The sequence below is a fragment of the Littorina saxatilis genome, linkage group LG12 (assembly GCF_037325665.1).
Source record: "Littorina saxatilis isolate snail1 linkage group LG12, US_GU_Lsax_2.0, whole genome shotgun sequence".
Classification (NCBI taxonomy): Eukaryota; Metazoa; Mollusca; class Gastropoda; order Littorinimorpha; family Littorinidae; genus Littorina; species Littorina saxatilis.
In genome coordinates, this window is record NC_090256.1 from 65,855,500 (window position 1) to 65,873,793 (window position 18,294).

General features: G+C 40.3%; 2 protein-coding genes across 2 annotated transcripts in view; one reads left to right on the plus strand and one right to left on the minus strand.

The window, feature by feature from the left end:
- The window catches only part of LOC138982589 (solute carrier family 23 member 1-like), a 45,524-nt gene extending 37,698 nt beyond the window's left edge, over positions 1 to 7,826 (plus strand). Inside the window, exons 10-14 of the mRNA XM_070355912.1 lie at positions 409 to 512; positions 2,366 to 2,495; positions 3,285 to 3,428; positions 3,745 to 3,840; positions 5,060 to 7,826. Coding sequence (XP_070212013.1) covers positions 409 to 512; positions 2,366 to 2,495; positions 3,285 to 3,428; positions 3,745 to 3,840; positions 5,060 to 5,277 — 692 coding nt within the window. The 3' untranslated portion in view covers positions 5,278 to 7,826. The remainder of the gene's footprint in view (positions 1 to 408; positions 513 to 2,365; positions 2,496 to 3,284; positions 3,429 to 3,744; positions 3,841 to 5,059) is intronic.
- Positions 7,827 to 9,606: 1,780 nt separating this feature from the next.
- Positions 9,607 to 18,294, minus strand: part of LOC138982592 (hematopoietically-expressed homeobox protein hhex-like) — a 29,633-nt gene continuing 20,945 nt past the window's right edge. The window contains exons 2-4 of the mRNA XM_070355918.1: positions 15,680 to 15,864; positions 15,031 to 15,081; positions 9,607 to 13,291 (exon numbers count right to left, since the gene is read on the minus strand). Coding sequence (XP_070212019.1) covers positions 13,100 to 13,291; positions 15,031 to 15,081; positions 15,680 to 15,864 — 428 coding nt within the window. The 3' untranslated portion in view covers positions 9,607 to 13,099. The remainder of the gene's footprint in view (positions 13,292 to 15,030; positions 15,082 to 15,679; positions 15,865 to 18,294) is intronic.

Genomic DNA, 18,294 nt, shown 5'->3' on the forward strand with positions numbered 1-18,294 from the left:
TCACCTAAGAATCACTTTTCCGTTTATGTACCTCTGTAATAAGTCATGCACGCATCTTTACACATTATATTTTGGAGCCAATTGTATTCTCAACCTCAAAACATCACCATGGATACGAGTAAAAGACCAAACATTTTTGTTGTGCAGTACACCAAGAAGAAAAAAACAAAAACAAAAAAACAATTAGCCTACACAACAACACAAGAATGTTAAAGTTGTAGAACGTTTCATTGACAAAACGACACATCTACTAGTACGTGCATTCACACTGCAGTGCAAACGTACTGAACACCAGCCAGTAAGCTGCAATGTACAAGGGTAAGCGTGCCCGTGCCCATGCCAGCCAAGCTAGTTTTCTTATTACGTGTAAAGGAACGACATTACCATTCGTGTTTCGCGTGCCAACAGGTATTGGAGTGGAGGGAATAGGCTGTGTCATAGCCGGTGCTTTTGGTTCGGGAAACGGCACCACTTCTTACAGCGAAAATGTAGCCGCCATTGGCATCACTAAGGTAGGTCTCTCTCTCTCTCTCTCTCTCTCTCTCTCTCTCTCTCTCTCTCTCTCTCTCTCTCTCTCTCTCTCTCTCTCTCTCTCTCTCTCTCTCTCTCTCTCTCTCTCTCTCTCTCTCCCCCTCCCTCCATCTCTCCGTGCAATGAAGTTTGTGGTTGTATTTGTTTGTTTACGTGTGCACATTTGTGTGTGTTTGTGTGTGTGTTTGTGTGAGTGCGTGCGTGCGAGCGTTCGTGCCCATGCGTGTGTGTTTGTGTGTGTGTGTGTGTGTGTGTGTGTGTGTGTGTGTGTGTGTGTGTGTGTGTGTGTGTGTGTGTGTGTGTGTGTGTCTATGCGAGTATGCATGTGTGCATGCGGGTGTGCATGTGCACATGTGTGTGTCGGTGTGTGTTTGTGTTTGTGTGTGTGAGTGCGTGCGTGCGTGCGTTCGCGCGCATGCGCGTGTGTGTGTGTGCGCGCGCGCGCGTGTGTATGCGCGCGCGTGTGTTTGTGTTTGTGTGTGTGTGTGTGTTTGTGTGTGTGTGCGCGTGCGCGTGTGAATAGCATGGCACAGTACGCGACTACATTGAGGATTATTGCCACTCAACTTTTGCTAAAAATGCTTACTCCAACTCCACCCCCCATCTGCCAACCCTAACCCAACGGCCCCCATGTATGTATTCGGTTCTGTTTATTAAACTGAACAGCTGTTTGCTCGAAAGGCTCCCTGCTATCTGTGTGGAGTAGAACGCTCGTTTGGCTCCGTCCACAATGCTGGCAACAAACCGTTTTGCATAATTAAAAATCTGTTTATGTACAGACAAGCCAGATTTTAGCCACTGCCTATCATTCTGCTCGGCGTCGCTGCTGTTTAGCAGTTCATCTTGGACAGCAGGGTACCAGGGGGCGGTTTTGTTGGGACGCAGTTTGAAGCGAGTGACTGGGGGCATGGTGGTCAAGTTCATCCCGAATGACAAGAGTTCACCTTGGCAGCTGTGGGGCAATGAGAAGGAGATACTGCTGCGCTCAGATCGGCCAAAAAAAGTGAATTTTAACCATATTGACCCTCACCAACTTATTCTGTTCGCTGTGCAGCTGGCCCGGCCAGCGACTTATCTATCATTTTGTGAGAACGGGTCACATTTGGTCACTTTATGGAAGGGTCATGCAAAGGCGGACGTTTTTGAACCCAAAATGTAAAGTGCGGATATCCCCAGAATTTTTTTTCATTTGTTCGATAAATATCCGTCATATCCGGCTTTTTTTCAAAGTTGAGGCCGCACTGTTACGCCCTCATTTTTCAATCAAATTGATTGAAATTTAGGTCAAGCAATCTTCGACAAAGACCGGACTATGGGATTGGCAGCTCGGCAGCGTACACATTAATTAACTAGTTTGCTCATTAAAATTGTCAATAAAATCGAATTTTCACTAGCAGATGCAAAAAGGATTTCATCGTATTTCTCAATTTCTCCTGATTTCAAAAACATATACATATGTCATTTTTACTATAAAAATGTGCCCAGAATTAAAGAAAATTAGAAATTAGAAAATAAGTTCTGCGTTCGCGCGCTACGCGGTGACCAGTCTCAGTTTTTCGGTGTGGTTAGTCGAGACTATCTTAATATAGTCTCGGCGATGACTGTTTTTCGGGTGTTAAATCTGTTCCTTTCATGCCGACAGCTTGACTAATGCTTTTATATCGCTTCACGCGACTTTTTGTTTTTACGATTGAACACACACAAACATGCACTATTTTTTAGTCTCAACTGGCCGCCTAAATATGAATTTTTGTCGGACTCTGACGTCACATAGTTTAAAGAAGGGGCATCCAATGTTCAATCGATACATTACACAATGGCCTTGCCCTTGCAGGTGGCGTCACGGCGCGTGGTACAGACAGCGGGTGTTCTGTTGGTCGTGCTGGGCTGTCTGGGCAAGGTGGGAGCCCTCTTCGTCACCATCCCCGATCCTGTGGCGGGAGGCATGTTCCTCGCCATGTTTGGTCAGTCTTCCTGCTTTTATACTGTTGAAGCTTGCTAAGTGAACTTGTACCTGTGTGGGTGTGGAGGGGGGAGGGGAGGGTCATGTGTGCGGGGGTGGGGGGTGGGGGGTCGTGTGTGTTAATAAGCTTACATATATATATGTGTGTGTGTGTGTGTGCGCGTGTGAGTGTGTGTGTGTACCCATTTTTCCACAGGTTTGGTTGCCTAAATCACCATAAGGCAACCATCCACACGTGGATGGCAACCTAAACTCTGGATGGCAACCTAATTGTGTGGATGGTCGCTTCATTTAACACCGTTAAATTGACTTTTTTGACGGAAAGAATGTCATAACAATGTTGAAAATGACATTCTTTCCGTCCACACGTGTGGATGGTTGCCTTATGGTTAAATTGACACCGTTAAATTTACTTTTTTGACGGAAAGAATGTCATAACAATGTTCAAAATGACATTCTTTCCGTCCTCTATAGGCGACGAAATAGGTCAAATTTTGTGCATTTTTTAGTGCAAAATTCTTCGATGCCGGAGCGAGTACTGCACCCAGTGCTGTTGTAGTGCAAGTGCACTAGAAAGGCACTACACCCAGTGCCGCCTCTTAGGTAACCATCCACACTTTAGGTGTGTGTGTGTGTGTGTGTGTGTGTGTGTGTGCGCGCGTGCGCGCGCGCGTGTGTGTATTTGTGTGCGCGCGTGTGTGTGTGTGCCTGCCGACCTCCCTGCCTACCTTCCGTGTACGTGCAGGCTGTCTTTTTCGCCCATTGATTGTTTCATTTGTTTTGGTTTCAGGTATGGTAACAGCAGTTGGTTTGTCCAACTTGCGCTTCGTCGACATGAGAACACCCCGCAACATGTGTGTGCTGGGACTGTCCCTCTTCATTGGTCTGACCTTGCCACGTTGGATCAGCGCTCACAAAGAGGCCATCGACACAGGTCAGTGGTCAACTGGTCAGCAGATAGGATAGGATGAGAGCAAAGGCCACATCGCCATGCCATGACTGACACTGGCCGAAGCTAGATGAGCGATTTTCACAGCCACAAATCACATTAGAGGCGAAGTTCTTCTTCATGTTCAGAGTTTTAATTTTATTAATGAAGTAGTTTCACAGATTGTCATCATCTGCCACAAGGTCAATTTGTCAAATAAAAATATGTTTTTCCCCCCCGTTCATTTCCTCATGTTATATAATATGTGTGTGTGTGTGTGTGTGTGTGTGCGTGCGTGTGCGTATGTGTGTGTGTGTGCCAGGTAGCAGTATAGCAGACCAGATCATTGAGGTGTTGCTGTCAACCAGTATGTTTGTCGGCGGGTTCATCGGCTTTGTTCTCGACAATTCGCTACCCGGTAAGACCTCTTTTCCGGTGTCTAATACAAGCCATGTAACAACAACAACAACAACAACAACCCAGAACAACCCTGTGTCTGTGCTCCTTCAGACTTGGAAATTAACTTGAAAATAAACATTAATGCTTCCATTTTTTATTCTAACTGAAATAAAGTGGTCAACGTTGGCTACTCGTGTTCGGAACAAACAAAACAATGAAGGAAAAAAAGACAGAAATATGAAGAAAAAAGAAAACGCAAATGAAAGACGGCGGCAAACAAATGAAGAAAGAAACAAACAGGTAGGAAAAGGGAAAACAACTGTAAGCTCTCAGTTATGATGAACGTATGGCTAATTCTGCACTTGAAATTTCTTTTGAGGCAAAGAAAAGGAGGGAGTATTTCATTCGTTGTTAATCTGTTTGAATCGACCATTAATAAGTGTGCCTTGTTGCTTTGTAACCCTGTGCAATTTTACGTTGTGAAGCCGGGTTCGCTGTGAAAATGTACCCAGTTGTTATTTAATCTGAACTGAAAAACAATCGAGTCAGTTTTGAAACTTTGAAAGCACACTCCTCCCTGTGAAAACAGTTCTGCTCCCTGTCTCGGGATAAGACCACATCCCTCCAATAGGACATATACCCAAATCAACATTATTTTTGACTACAGCATGGGTAGAATTAGACTTTCTTGATGAATTAGTTCCAAGTGGAAAAGCCTGGCCAGATCAGATAATGGTGAGCCAAAATCTTTTGGTCGGGAAAGGCTGTGCCTTTAGTTACCAAAAGGCCATCTCTTTGCAGTTCTCAGACAAACTCTTGAGCGTCTGTCTGTCTGTCTGTCTGTCCGTCTGTCTGTCTGTCTGTCTGTCTTTGTATCTCTCTCTCCCTCTGTCTCTCTGTGTCTCCCCCCCCCCCCCCCCCCCATTAAATGGGCCGACGTACGGCCTCTTGTTCTATCAATAGTAATTTCATTTTAATTCATCTCTCTCTCTCTGTGTCTCTCTCTGTGTCTCTCTCTGTGTCTCTCTCTGTGTCTCTCTCTGTGTCTCTGTCTCTGTCTGTCTGTCTGTCTGTCTGTCTGCCTGTCTCTGTCTCTGTCTCTGTCTCTGTCTCTGTCTCTCTCTCTCTCTCTCTCTCTCTCTCTCTCTCTCTCTCTCTCTCTCTCTCTCTCTACCCTCGTTAAATGCATAATTTTCATTGTCCTTGTCTCTTACCACTTACTTCTTTCTCTGTCCCAGGCACTGACGAGGAACGAGGCCTAACTCTGTGGCGACGGGAATCCGGCAGAGGAAGGGAAGGGGGTGAGGGTGGGTGGTCAGGCCTGGACGTCTACTCTCTGTCCATTTTCAACGCCTGTATCAACCGTCTACCCGCCTTGGGTCGTCTCCCCTTCTGTCCGGCCGCTCGGACCAGAACCCCACCGCAGGACAGCGAACAGTGTACCTCGTTTGCATGACACAGATTTCCCTTGTTTCTGAGCAAATTTTCAATTCAAGCACAGCATATGTACATATTTTTGGCTTCAGAAAATCATTTAACAAATTCAATGCACTCATTTTTGAATCTGTTATTGCATTTTATTTTCAAGCAGAACTTTGATTAACAAATTAATTTATTACTTTTAAGCTTCCTATAGCTGAAATGAGTTTTGAGTAGTGGGAATTCCAGACTGTAATTCTCATTCTGACGCCTTTTTGCAGATGTTCTCAAGCGGTGAGTGTTTAAACGAAAGGGTGTTTGTACTGTGTGTAAAAGCCTGACAGTGTCTGTGACCAGAAACGGATGGTTTACGGGAGGCTGTGTGTGCCTTTAATCTCCAGACAGCAGAATGGCAGCGCATGCGATTTTTGACAGTTTGAAAGCATTTGATGTGATGATGCTGTTGACACTTAAAAGCGTTATTATGGTACACACACAAAAAGTTGTTTTTTTTAAGATAAATACTTTGATGTAATGACTGGAGGGAGCCAATCTCCCAATCGTAAAGTCCCAGTCTGCCTCAAATAATTTACAGAACGATTTAAATCTCATGGAAAAAAAGCAGTTCTAACCTTATGGAACACACAAGTTTGCAATAGCATTTAATAGCATTAAATGACACAGTTCGTTTGAATGGCTATTTAGCTCGCGTAAACCACACACCAGTTTTCGTGGTTTATCTAACCCCTGAGCCATCGTGAACCCGTGTGATCCACTTTCCTTTTTACATTTAGTCAAGTTTTGACTAAATGTTTTAACGTAGAGGGGGGAATCGAGACGAGGGTCGTTGTGTATGTGTGTGTGTGTGTGTAGAGCGATTCAGAGTAAACTACTGGACCGATCTTTATGAAATTTTACATGAGAGTTCCTGGGTATGATATCCCAAGATTTTTTTTCATTTTTTTGATAAATGTCTTTGATGACGTCATATCCGGCTTTTCGTGAAAGTTGAGGCGGCACTGTCACGCTCTCATTTTTAAACCAAATTGGTTGAAATTTTGGTCAAGTAATCTTCGACGAAGGCCGGACTTTGGTATTGCATTTCAGCTTGAAGGCTTAAAATTTAATTAATGAGTTTGCTCATTAAAGTTGTCATTAAAATCGATTTTTCGCAAACAGAATTAAAATTGATTGCATCGTATTCTTCATCACATTCTGAATCTAAACATATATACATATGTCATGTTTACTCCTAAAATGTGATCACAATTAACGAAAATAGATTAATTAGTCTTACGATTAAAATTTAAGAAATCGATCCAAAAATGATGTCATCTTATTCGTGATCATTTCCTGATTCCAAAAACATATAGATATGATAGGTTGTATTCAAAACAAGCTCAGAAAGTTAACAAGAATACAGAAAAGCGCACTTTCCTGCTTAGCACAATACGCCACCGCGCTAATCTGGCGTGTCAATATCACTACGTTTTGCACGTGGAAGGTGAGCGATTTCCTTCACGCGGGGATTGACGAAGCTGTACTGTCTTGGTGAAAAAATACAGTGCGTCCAGTTTCATCCCGTGAGTTCGACAGCTTGACTAAATGTAGTAATTTCGCCTTACGCGACTTGTTTTATTTTTTTTATACAATTTAGTCGTCAGTTTGTGATTTCAATGCGACTCGCTGTATCTGCAATATCACGTTATTGTGTACCTCTGAATCTAAAACGCAAAAAAAGGCTGCGATTCACACGAACTTATCGGCGGCGATAGACTTCAAAGAAGCAAGCGACATGCAGAAAATTCGTCTGGTTGGGAATACACGACCTTGTGTGACATGCTTCCGGGCTCCCTTTTTTCAAACTTTCAAAACTTCGAATTGTACTGATCTTGTCTTGATGAAAAAAGAATTGTTTTATGATTTAAGAATTTTTGTGTAACAAGCTGTCAACTTATTATTTTGATTTTAAAAGTTAGGTCTAGTGCCAAAACGAGGCGTCCGATTTGTCTCTTTGTAAATCCGGCTACACAAGCAAAAATAAATTCTTTGAAAAATGCCCGCTCTTTACGGAGGGCACCTAGGATGTTCTCAAGCGATGAATGTTTCAACGAAAGGGTGTTAGTACTGTGTGTAAAAGCCTGACAGTGTCTGTGACCAGAAACTGATGGTTTACGTGAAGCTGAGTGTGCCTTTAATGTGGAGTGTGGTGTCCTACCGGGGCCGGTCAATGGGCGTATTATCTTCAAAACACATTTTGGCATCATTGTACATAACGATAAATCTGTTGAACATTTTAAGATGTACATTTAGATTATATACGTATACAGTTGTAATAAGTCGTGTCGTGTGTAACTCGCGTTAGTTCTGCGTTAAGGGAAGTGCCTAGTACGTTTTATACTATTATAGGATTGGTTGCAGCAGCAGTTATTTCCCTTGGATTAAGCCACTGCGTGATTTAAAGCGCCAGTGATCACTCCCGGTGTTGGTATAATTTCTGGGCGCACATAATAAACAAATTTGTGTTTGCAAGGGGGTTTATTTTTCCTTTTACTTTGCTTGTACGAAAGTATTAACATGATTTCTTATGCGATGTACGTGCCCGCGCTTGCGTGCGTGCGTGCGTGTCATTGTGTGTGAGTCATTGTGTGTGTGTGTGTGTGTGTGTGTGTGTGTGTGTGTGTGTGTGTGTGTGTGTGTGTGTGTGTGTGTGTGTAATGGGGCTTCCTATGAAGCTAATACACTGTGTCCGAGCATTTTGTTGTACTAATCAACGTGTTCACACACACACACACACACACACACACACACACACACACACACACACACACACCGTACGTACACACACATACACACACACAGACACACACACACACACTAAAACACACACTAAAACACACACTAAAACACACACACACACCTGAACACACAGATGGGAAGAGTATCGAGGCAAGACGATTCGCACGCATGGTATGGACGAGTAAAATACACAAGAAATACACGACAAAAACATTTTATTGCAACGAAACGGAATGCAGAGCAATCGAACCAATGACCATATTGTGCGCTATCATTTATCTTATACAGACACTGCGCAAATCACAATGCGAATTATGTGGTTTGTACGTATGCATTATAGTAAGAGCAGATCGAACACAGATGTACTTAAAATCCGTTCTGTCGCATTCAAAATTTGCTTTGAACATTTTAATGTTCTTATCTTATTTGTGAGTTCTCTGAACACTTCGAAGTATAAGAAATTAGTATTTTGTGTTCAAAAAGGCCAAAACATGAATAACATTGCACAAGAGGACAAAATCAAATGAAAAAAAAATAGTCATATGAATAAAATAAAAAATTGAACCAGTTTGCTATAAGATCAAGAATAAGCAAAGTCAGTAACTCAGAACAAAATGTGAAATTTTAATCATCATCATCAAAAGAAGAAGAAGAAAATTGGGCAGAAGAATGTGAGGATAGTTTATTCCAATTACAGATGTAACCGAGTGCCGTAACACTACGATCACCTCGGGAGGCGAAGTGCCATCAAACAGGATTGAAAATGTTAGGGCTAATTTCTTAGCCCTATAAAAACTGTTATGCAAACCCGAAGGTTTCCATGAACATACAGACAATCGGAAACCACCAGACCCCATCACAAACAGACCCCCCGCGGGTTAGGGGGAAGAATTTACCCGATGCTCCCCAGCATGTCGTAAGAGGCGACTAACGGATTCTGTTTCTCTTTTTACCCTTGTTAAGTGTTTCTTGTATAGAATATAGTCAATTTTTGTAAAGATTTTAGTCAAGCAGTATGTAGGAAATGTTAAGTCCTTTGTACTGGAAACTTGCATTCTCCCAGTAAGGTAATACATTGTACTACGTTGCAAGCCCCTGGAGCAAATTTTTGATTAGTGCTTTTGTGAACAAGAAACAATTGACAAGTGGCTCTATCCCATCTCCCCCCTTTCCCCGTCGCGATATAACCTTCGTGGTTGAAAACGACGTTAAACACCAAATAAAGAAAAGAAAAACATCACAAACAGAATTCCACAATCCACCGGTGTTGACTTAAAGGCCAACAACTCGGGTGCAGAGTCTGCTGTGAAAGGAGCGGTAGCCTCCCCTGTCACACAGATAAAAATCGGATAAAAAAACACACTCAAAAAGGCACTTTTTAGACGCCTCAAAAACGCAAGAGTAATTTTTGAAATGAATGTTTTTCAGGAACAGTTATCAGTGTTATTCGTGCAGTTTAATGATAACTTGATATTAATATTACCGATATTAATAAATATAAATACATTAGTATCGTAAGGAAATTATAATGATAACAACATGAAATCATATAATTTTCGCATTCCCCCCCCCACCCCCCCCAAAAAAAAAAGTAAATAAAAAGGACCCAAGGGATAGGAAGGAAACATGTATTCCACGGATGAGAAAAAGACGTATAACACATAGTACTCAGTAAAGTTTCAAACAAATAACATTGCATGTTATGTTCAAGTTTGTGCTTTTTCAGTTGCTTGAAAACTCGAGCGCGCATAAACGTATGGTCCATCATACAAACATTTAGGTTTGACGGAAAAAGCAATGCAACATAAGATCCCAATTCTTGAGGACGAACGATTTCGAGGCAGTGTTATTTTGCAATCATTATGCACTATCAAATATTGGTCACAACGTAGTGGTGCTAATTTGGTTGCAAGACAAAAGCAACCAACGTCAACGGGCTACTGTTACAAGTAATTCAACAATTTGAATATATGCAAATGCAATGTATTACACTTGCATGCACGCACGCACACACACACACAAGCAGGTGCGTTAACACGCACGCACGCACGCACCCACACTCACGCACGAACGCACGCACACACACACACACACACACACACACACCTAAAGTGTGGATGGTTACCTAAGAGGCGGCACTGGGTGTAGTGCCTTTCTAGTGCACTTGCACTACAACAGCACTGGGTGCAGTACTCGCTCCGGCATCGAAGAATTTTGCACTAAAAAATGCACAAAATTTGACCTATTTCGTCGCCTATAGAGGACGGAAAGAATGTCATTTTGAACATTGTTATGACATTCTTTCCGTCAAAAAAGTAAATTTAACGGTGTCAATTTAACCATAAGGCAACCATCCACACGTGTGGACGGAAAGAATGTCATTTTCAACATTGTTATGACATTCTTTCCGTCAAAAAAGTCAATTTAACGGTGTTAAATGAAGCGACCATCCACACAATTAGGTTGCCATCCAGAGTTTAGGTTGCCATCCACGTGTGGATGGTTGCCTTATGGTGATTTAGGCAACCAAACCTGTGGAAACATGGGTACACACATACACACACACACACACACACACACACACACACACACACACACATATTTACAGCGCCATATTTTGCCCGTTATTTCTTATTGTCCGTATAGTCTGTTAACTTTTATAAAACACTGAATTTTCTCCATTTGTGATTACAAATATGTTAAAAAAAAAAACCCCAAACTTTACAAAATCAAACCAAATCAACTACATTAAAATAAAACAAGGTGCTGCAAAATAATATTTCCAAAACAAACACTGGTGCTGTTAAACAAGTCACAAATACATTTAAAGGAACGGTCCTAACGTGTGAACGATTCGGCTCACCGTCTCTTATCTGGACAGGCTCTTACGTGGGATAAGAACATTCCTGTACTTGAACACATATCAAAAACCTAAAGCCTAGGTGCTTTCTGTCACGAGTTGTATTTTTTTCTGTGAATACATTTTTCAACTGACACTTGTGCGATTTTAATTCATGCAAAAAATAATACAACTCTGCGCAGGATCCAGTTATAGGATGTTGATGTGTCAAAGTTCAGGGATAGACCTATCCTTTTTTAAAAGCATTGAATCTGTGAAAGTGAGACGAATCAGTTTCAAGGGAAGGACTGTGTCTTTAAATCCGCTCACATCAGTGTCATATAGCGGGGATATAGCTCAGTTGGTAGCGCGCTGGATTTGTATTCAGTTGGCCGCTGTCAGCGTGAGTTCGATCCCAGGTTCGGCGGAAATTTATTTCAGAGTCAACTTTGTGTGCAGACTCTCTTCGGTGTCCGAACTCCCCCCCGTGTACACTACATTGGGTGTGCACGTTAAAGATCCCACGATTGACAAAAGGGTCTTTCCTGGCAAAATTGCTTAGGCACAGTTAATAATTGTCTACCTATACCCGTGTGACTTGGAATAATAGGCCGTGAAAGGTAAATATGCGCCGAAATGGCTGCAATTACTGGCCGTATAAAATTTCATCTCACACGGCATCACTGCAGAGCGCCTAGAACTGTACCCACGGAATATGCGCGATATAAGCCTCATTGATTGATTGATTTCTCTAAGCACGTGGACGGATGTGTTTTATGCAGCCAAGATTAAAGTACTGACCAATAACGCTGCCTATCATTTTTAAACAAAGAACAAAATAATGCAAACCATATTGTTGATTTTGAGATCAAAATTATATGATTCGTTTCATAATTTGACTGTATTTTACACATTTCCATCATGTTTCAAAATTAACACACAAACACGACATTTCATTATGTACAAGAAATATTCATAATCCTCTTTACGAGTGAAGACAACACACACCAGTACAAACTGACACGCAGGTTCTTTTTAATGAAGATTTCAGGTCCTTGTGGTGATGTGTCGGCCAGTTAGCAGGAATAAAATCTTTAAAAATCCACTATTGGCCACAGACCGTTTATGAATGATGTCCATGCATTTGCATTCTTAAAACAAAAATTGATGAACGAGTCTTTATGTCTGCTTTAACTTGTTGATACTATTCAAGAATATCAATCATTGACCACAGTTCTCCTTTCCAAGTGTTCCGATAACAACATAGATTTGGATTATGATAGTTCTTTAATATTCATTTAGTATGCCATCGCCTTTTGTAATGCTCAATACACAAAAGCGCATCAAGGAAGTTTGAAAATTTCCAGAAACCACAGGGCAACGTTCGTGTCTTTTCAGTTCAACAGTATTTAAGCAGTTCGGTAACAAGTCGTCACTGCGTTTTCTTCACCATTTTATTTCATTGATTTTATTCCCGTGGTGGAAACATTTCTGCACAAATGTTTGGTTCGGCTTCAACGAAGAAAGCAAAGTTTTCAAATGCTGTCTTTATCTTCGTAAACCGTTTCGCAAATTAGTTCTTCCATCCTTGTTCCGTCCCTTCAAGTGAATGGAAATTGAGGCTGAATACTGAGGCAAATAATGTATCAGTGTATCGTAGCAGTTGATCTTCTTCCTCAAGAATGATTGACGACCATACCGCATACGAGTTACTGGGGCGTATATTTCTTCACATCGCATTTTTAAAAGTGATCGCCAGAAAAAGCTGATCGAGTCACAAACCATTTATCACCAACATTATTTCGTTAATAATGCCTGGCATGAAAACAACAACAACAACAACACTGTATGTTCTTGGTTGAAGAGAACGGGTTGCTGCTGACAGTTTTAAGTAAAGACACCCTGTCAACATTCGCAATGAAACATGCACAACGAAGTCACAGCACATGAATATCGTTTGTTGTCGGCACAGTTGGTCAAGCGATGAATATTATTTTATATCGCCGAAAACTGTGTCGTCATTTTTTTCAGAATTGCCAAATTTGTTCACGGTGGGGCGAAAACTTCTGAAACTTGCCGAAAAGTTTATGTCCATTTCGTCAAATTCTCCGAGGAAAATAAACCCCATCAACCTGTGGTACATGTGTTTGGTTGCGATGTGGACTAGGAACAATGCAAATGTCACAAGGGAACAGAAGTGAACGTCAAAAACCCTTGGCAATCATGTACAACCGTGCTCACTCTCAACGTCAATTTCGTCATCAGAGTCAGGAATGATGTCATCATCCGGGCATGGTGAGTCCCGACTGTCCTCAAGGTCGCTCTCCATTTCCGGCGGACATCCTGGTGACGTCACGTCCTTGTCTTTGTTCTCGCCGTCTTCTTTGTCCGACCCATCACCGATGGGTGACTCCTGGAAAAAATCAATTCAGACAATGTTATAAATCTGTTATATTTCAATGAGTGAATTTCGCGGGGGTAATGTCATCAGTGCTAAAGAGAAGGTAACTGGATGAGAGAAGTTAGATACTGGATGCCAGAAAAAAACTGACTGTCACAGATCGATGTTCACTTCACCATTTAAACATTTTCAAATACTGTTCACGCCAGCTATTGTAGCTAAGGCACAAACATTTTCTAACCATCTTATTTTTTGTTAGACCTGGCCCTGACATTATTTGACTGTTCGCTGTTTTTGTTTTGTTCACATGGCACTTTTTGTTGTTGTAGTTGGCTGTGTTAAGATAAATAATTTTAGCTGTTGTAGCCAAGGCACAACAATTTTCTAATCATTTTAATAAGTTTAAACCTGGCCCTGAAATGATTTGAACAGAGACTATGACCGGTTCGCTGTTTTTATTAGTTCACATGGCACTTTTTACGTTTAGTCAAGTTTTAACTAAATGTTTTAACATAGAGGAGGAATCGAGACGAGGGTTGTGGTGTGTGTGTGTGTGTGTGTGTGTGTGTGTGTGTGTGTGTAGAGCTATTCAGAGTAAACTACTGGACCGATCTTTATGAAATTTTTCATGAGAGTTCCTGGGTATGATATCCTCAGATTTGTTTTCATTTTTTTGATAAATGTCTTTGATGACGTCATATCCGGCATTTTGTAAAAGTTGAGGCGGCACTGTCCCACCCTCATTTTTCAATAAAATTGATTGAAATTTTGGCCAAGCAATCTTCGACGAAGGCCGGACTTTGGTATTGCATTTCAGCTTGGAGGCTTAAAAATTAATTGATGACTTTGGTCATTAAAAATCTAAAAATTGTAATTAAATTTTGTTTTTATAAAACGATCCAAAATTACGTTTATCTTATTCTTCATCATTTTCTGATTCCAAAAACATATAAATATGTTATATTCGGATTAAAAACAAGCTCTGAAAATTAAAAATATAAAAATTATGATTAAAATCAAATTTCCGAAATCGATTTAAAAACATGTTCATCTTATTCCTTGTTGGTTCCTGATTCCAAAAACATATAGATATGATATGTTTGGATTAAAAACACGTTGAGAACGTTAAAAAGAATAGAGATATAGAAAAGCGTGCTATGCAGCACAGCGCAACCACCACAACGCTAAACAGGCTCGTCGGTTTCACTGCCTTTTGTACGAGCGGCGGACTACGGTCATTGTGAAAAAATGCAGTGCGTTCAGTTTCATTCTGTGAGTTCGACAGCTTGACTAAATGTTGTTATTTCGCCTTACGCGACTTGTTGTTGTTGTTGTTGGCTGTGTTAAAATAAATCATTTTAGCGGTTGGACAAGCCATCCATCAATTCATGAGAACAAATGGAACAAGATCATAAGCAGAAAAATACTATCCCTTTTTAGATTCTTCATTTGTAATGACAATTTAGACGCCATCATTTTAGTACCTTAGTGTCATTAATTTGTTTCAAAGGAGCTGAGGTGAACGCTGTAAAAGCACTTTATTTTTATTTGTATAGAGCTGCATGTAAAAGTATACATCAATGTTATCATATCTTATATCAATTACATGGTAATTGTTTTGAAGGGTTCTGTTGTCAGCCGACACCAGAACTTCTCTTTGGAGATAACAATTATTATTGTATTGTTTTGTCTTGAATTGTATTGTACAAAACAATGTCCAGAAAATTGTATTTGAACAGTTAAATACACACCTGCTTTAGTCGCCTCCACTTGGCTCTTCTGTTCTGAAACCATGTCTTCACCTGAAACAACAATTATAAAGGGATACATGAATTATCAGTGAAACAAATGGATCTAAATTCTAACTGAACGTTCCTGAAATTTCTCGTGAGAGTATTTTTTCACAACTTAAAAAACAATCACAAGACATAATTCATGAATTTAAAATATTTACGACAAACAGATAGATAGAAAGAAACTGAGAAAGAAAGGAAGGAAAGAAGCGAGGAAAAAAAAGAAGAAAGGAACGAACGAAAGAAGGAAGGGTGAAAGGAAAAAAATGCTAAGGTACAAAAACAAACAAACAAACAAACAAACAAACAAACACACACACACATAAAGTATGGAGGGATACGAAAAATGAAAATGATAAACAATATTAATTCACGCACATTCAAATAAATTGCTAGATAGAAAAACAAACCAAAACAAAGTACCAGAATGTTCATAGCCATGTATTTACTTCTTTCTTTCTTTCTTTCTTTCTTTCTTTCTTGATTGATTACTTTTATTGATTAATTGATTGATTGGTTGGTTGATTGATTATTGATTGATTGATTTGTGTATTTATTCACATAACGGGCAACAACAACAACAACAACAACAATATATGGTCCTAACCTGTCTTTCTGTAAGCTGCAAGAGTTTGGCCAGCTTTTTCCTCTCGGGAGGAGAGAGGTATTTCTGCGCGTCGAATTTTTTCTCCAGCTCCAAAGTCTGGTCGTTTGAAAAACGGACTTGTCCGCCCTTTCTCTTCTGAAGAGGGCGCTGCAGAAACGGGGCCCACATGAACGGCTTGTGACCAACTGAAAAGAAGACCATCTATGTTAAAACATTGAGTCAAGTTTTAAAACTAAATGTAAAGAAAATTGAAATAAAAGTTCATTTATTCAGTCTTCCATCCATGCGTTTGTTCCTCAATCAATCATACAATCGAGAAATAGACAAAAGAGGAAGAAGATCAACAAAATACAATATAAAACCAACAACAGCAATGCGCCGCCACCACCAACACCGCCAACAAACCAACATAAACAACAAAAGAAAAAACAACATCAATTAAATCTAAATGTTTTCTGGACTTTTCTTTCAATTCATTTGTCTTTTTCGTGTCAGTCATATTCATAAAGATCAATGCAACATAATCTTATTCACACGCTGTTAGTAGTCAGTTGTTATTTATTTATTTAGTTATTTTTTTAATTTGTTATTATTTTATTTATCTATCTATTAATTACTTAATGTCATTATGTGAATAACTGTATATGCCTAAATGATTGATAAGGTAAATATATTAGAGATAAATAAATAATTCATTAATAACTAAATAAATAAAATAAATACATTAAGTAATTAATAGATAATGTATTTATTTAATTTATTTAGTTATTAATGAATTATTTATTTATCTCTAATATATTTACCTAATCAATCATTTCAGCGTATACATTTATTCACATAATGACATTCTGGACGTCACCTCTCTTTCATTTTAGCATTCTTAAGTGTTAAGTCGATGTTAAAGGACACTGTTGTCGGTTTAATCGATGTTTTATAACAGCATCTCTCACATTACCATTAGCAATAGCGACTCATCACGACCTCTCTTTCATTTTGTTTCCCCAAGATTAACACACTTAATCTTTTTACATAAGTGCCTCTCACATCTTCTTAGACAAATGACGGCGTCAACGTTTCCATACCTTCCCATTAACTGAGATTATTAATTGTGAGATTTAAATGCAGATTAATCTCAGTTTTCCCATTTATTAGTTTCAGACTTAATGGATGGTTTTGATGAACATGTTGTTGTTTGTTTGTTTGTTTGTTTGCTTAACGCCCAGCCGACCACGAAGGGCCATATCAGGGCGGTGCTGCTTTGACAAAAAAACGTGCGCCACACACAAGACAGAAGTCGCAGCACAGGCTTCATGTCTCACCCAGTCACATTGTTGTTAAAGTGTGTGGAATGTTTTCGGCATTGACCCGGCACGTGGGCGTTCAAAAGTGTGCAAGTTGGCTTTAAGCAATCATTCTCACACCGATGGACTAGGTTTAATTCGTACTCGATGTAAACTGTATGAAAATGAGCGATTCAATATTTAGCATATTATCACCACACATCCTGAACTCTCTCTCTCTCTCTCTCTCTCTCTCTCTCTCTCTGGCCTTATATATAATATAATAAATTCTGAGTTCTGAGTTATCTCTCTCTCTCTATCTCTCTCTCTCTATCTCTCTCTCTCTCTCTCTCTCTCTCTCTCTCTCTCTCTCTCTCTCTCTCTCTCTCTCTCTCTCTTATGTTATGTTCGTTTGTATGTTTTGTTTAGTCTGTTAATCGTTTGTTTGTTCGGTTGTTTGTTTTGTATTACTTCTTTGATTGATATTGTAACATTTTTAAAAGTATTGTCATTAGATTAAACCCTCCCATGGGCGAGGGCTGGATGTAAAAAAAAACCCACCTGTTGCTAATGCAATTACCCTCGTTAATAAAGAATTTGTTTTTGTCTTGTCTTGTCTTTTCTTTTCTCTCTCTCTCTCTCTCTCTCTCTCTCTCTCTCTCTCTCTCTCTCATTACACACACACACACGCACACGCACACGCACAAACGCATACGTACCCACGGTATCGTACACACAAACTCACACACGGAAAAACATCCGTCTATGTATATATACGGTATCATGCGAGAGAGAGAGAGAGAGAGAGAGGTGGGAGGGGGAAAGAGCGAGAGAAGACAGAAAGAGCGAGATAAGACAGAAAGACAGATGGAGAGAGAGAGGGGGAGGAGAGCGGGAGAGACAAGGAGAGAGCGATTTTAAAGAGGTCAGTACAGAGAATGAGCGATTGAGACTGAGGTGCAGAGAGAGAGAGAGAGAGAGGGGGGGGGGAGGGAAAAAGAGAGAGATAGCTCAGAACTGTTTATTATACTAAGGCCACAGACTCATACAAACCACGGGGGATGGGGGAAGAACAAAATCAAAAAAAGCAAACCACACACCAACAACAACCATGAAATACGAAATACGTGGTGAAAAGAGAGAGAGAGCGAGAGAGAGAGAGAGAGAGAGAGGGAGAGAGAGAGAGAGAGAGAGAGAGCCTAGAGAGAGAGGGAGAGAGAGAGAGACTAGAGAGAGAGAGAGACATACACACTCACACGCAAACACAAACTCAAAGGGAAGTGTCTGCCGTTTGAACATGTAGTATAGTGCTATCGACACGTAGCGCTATCGACA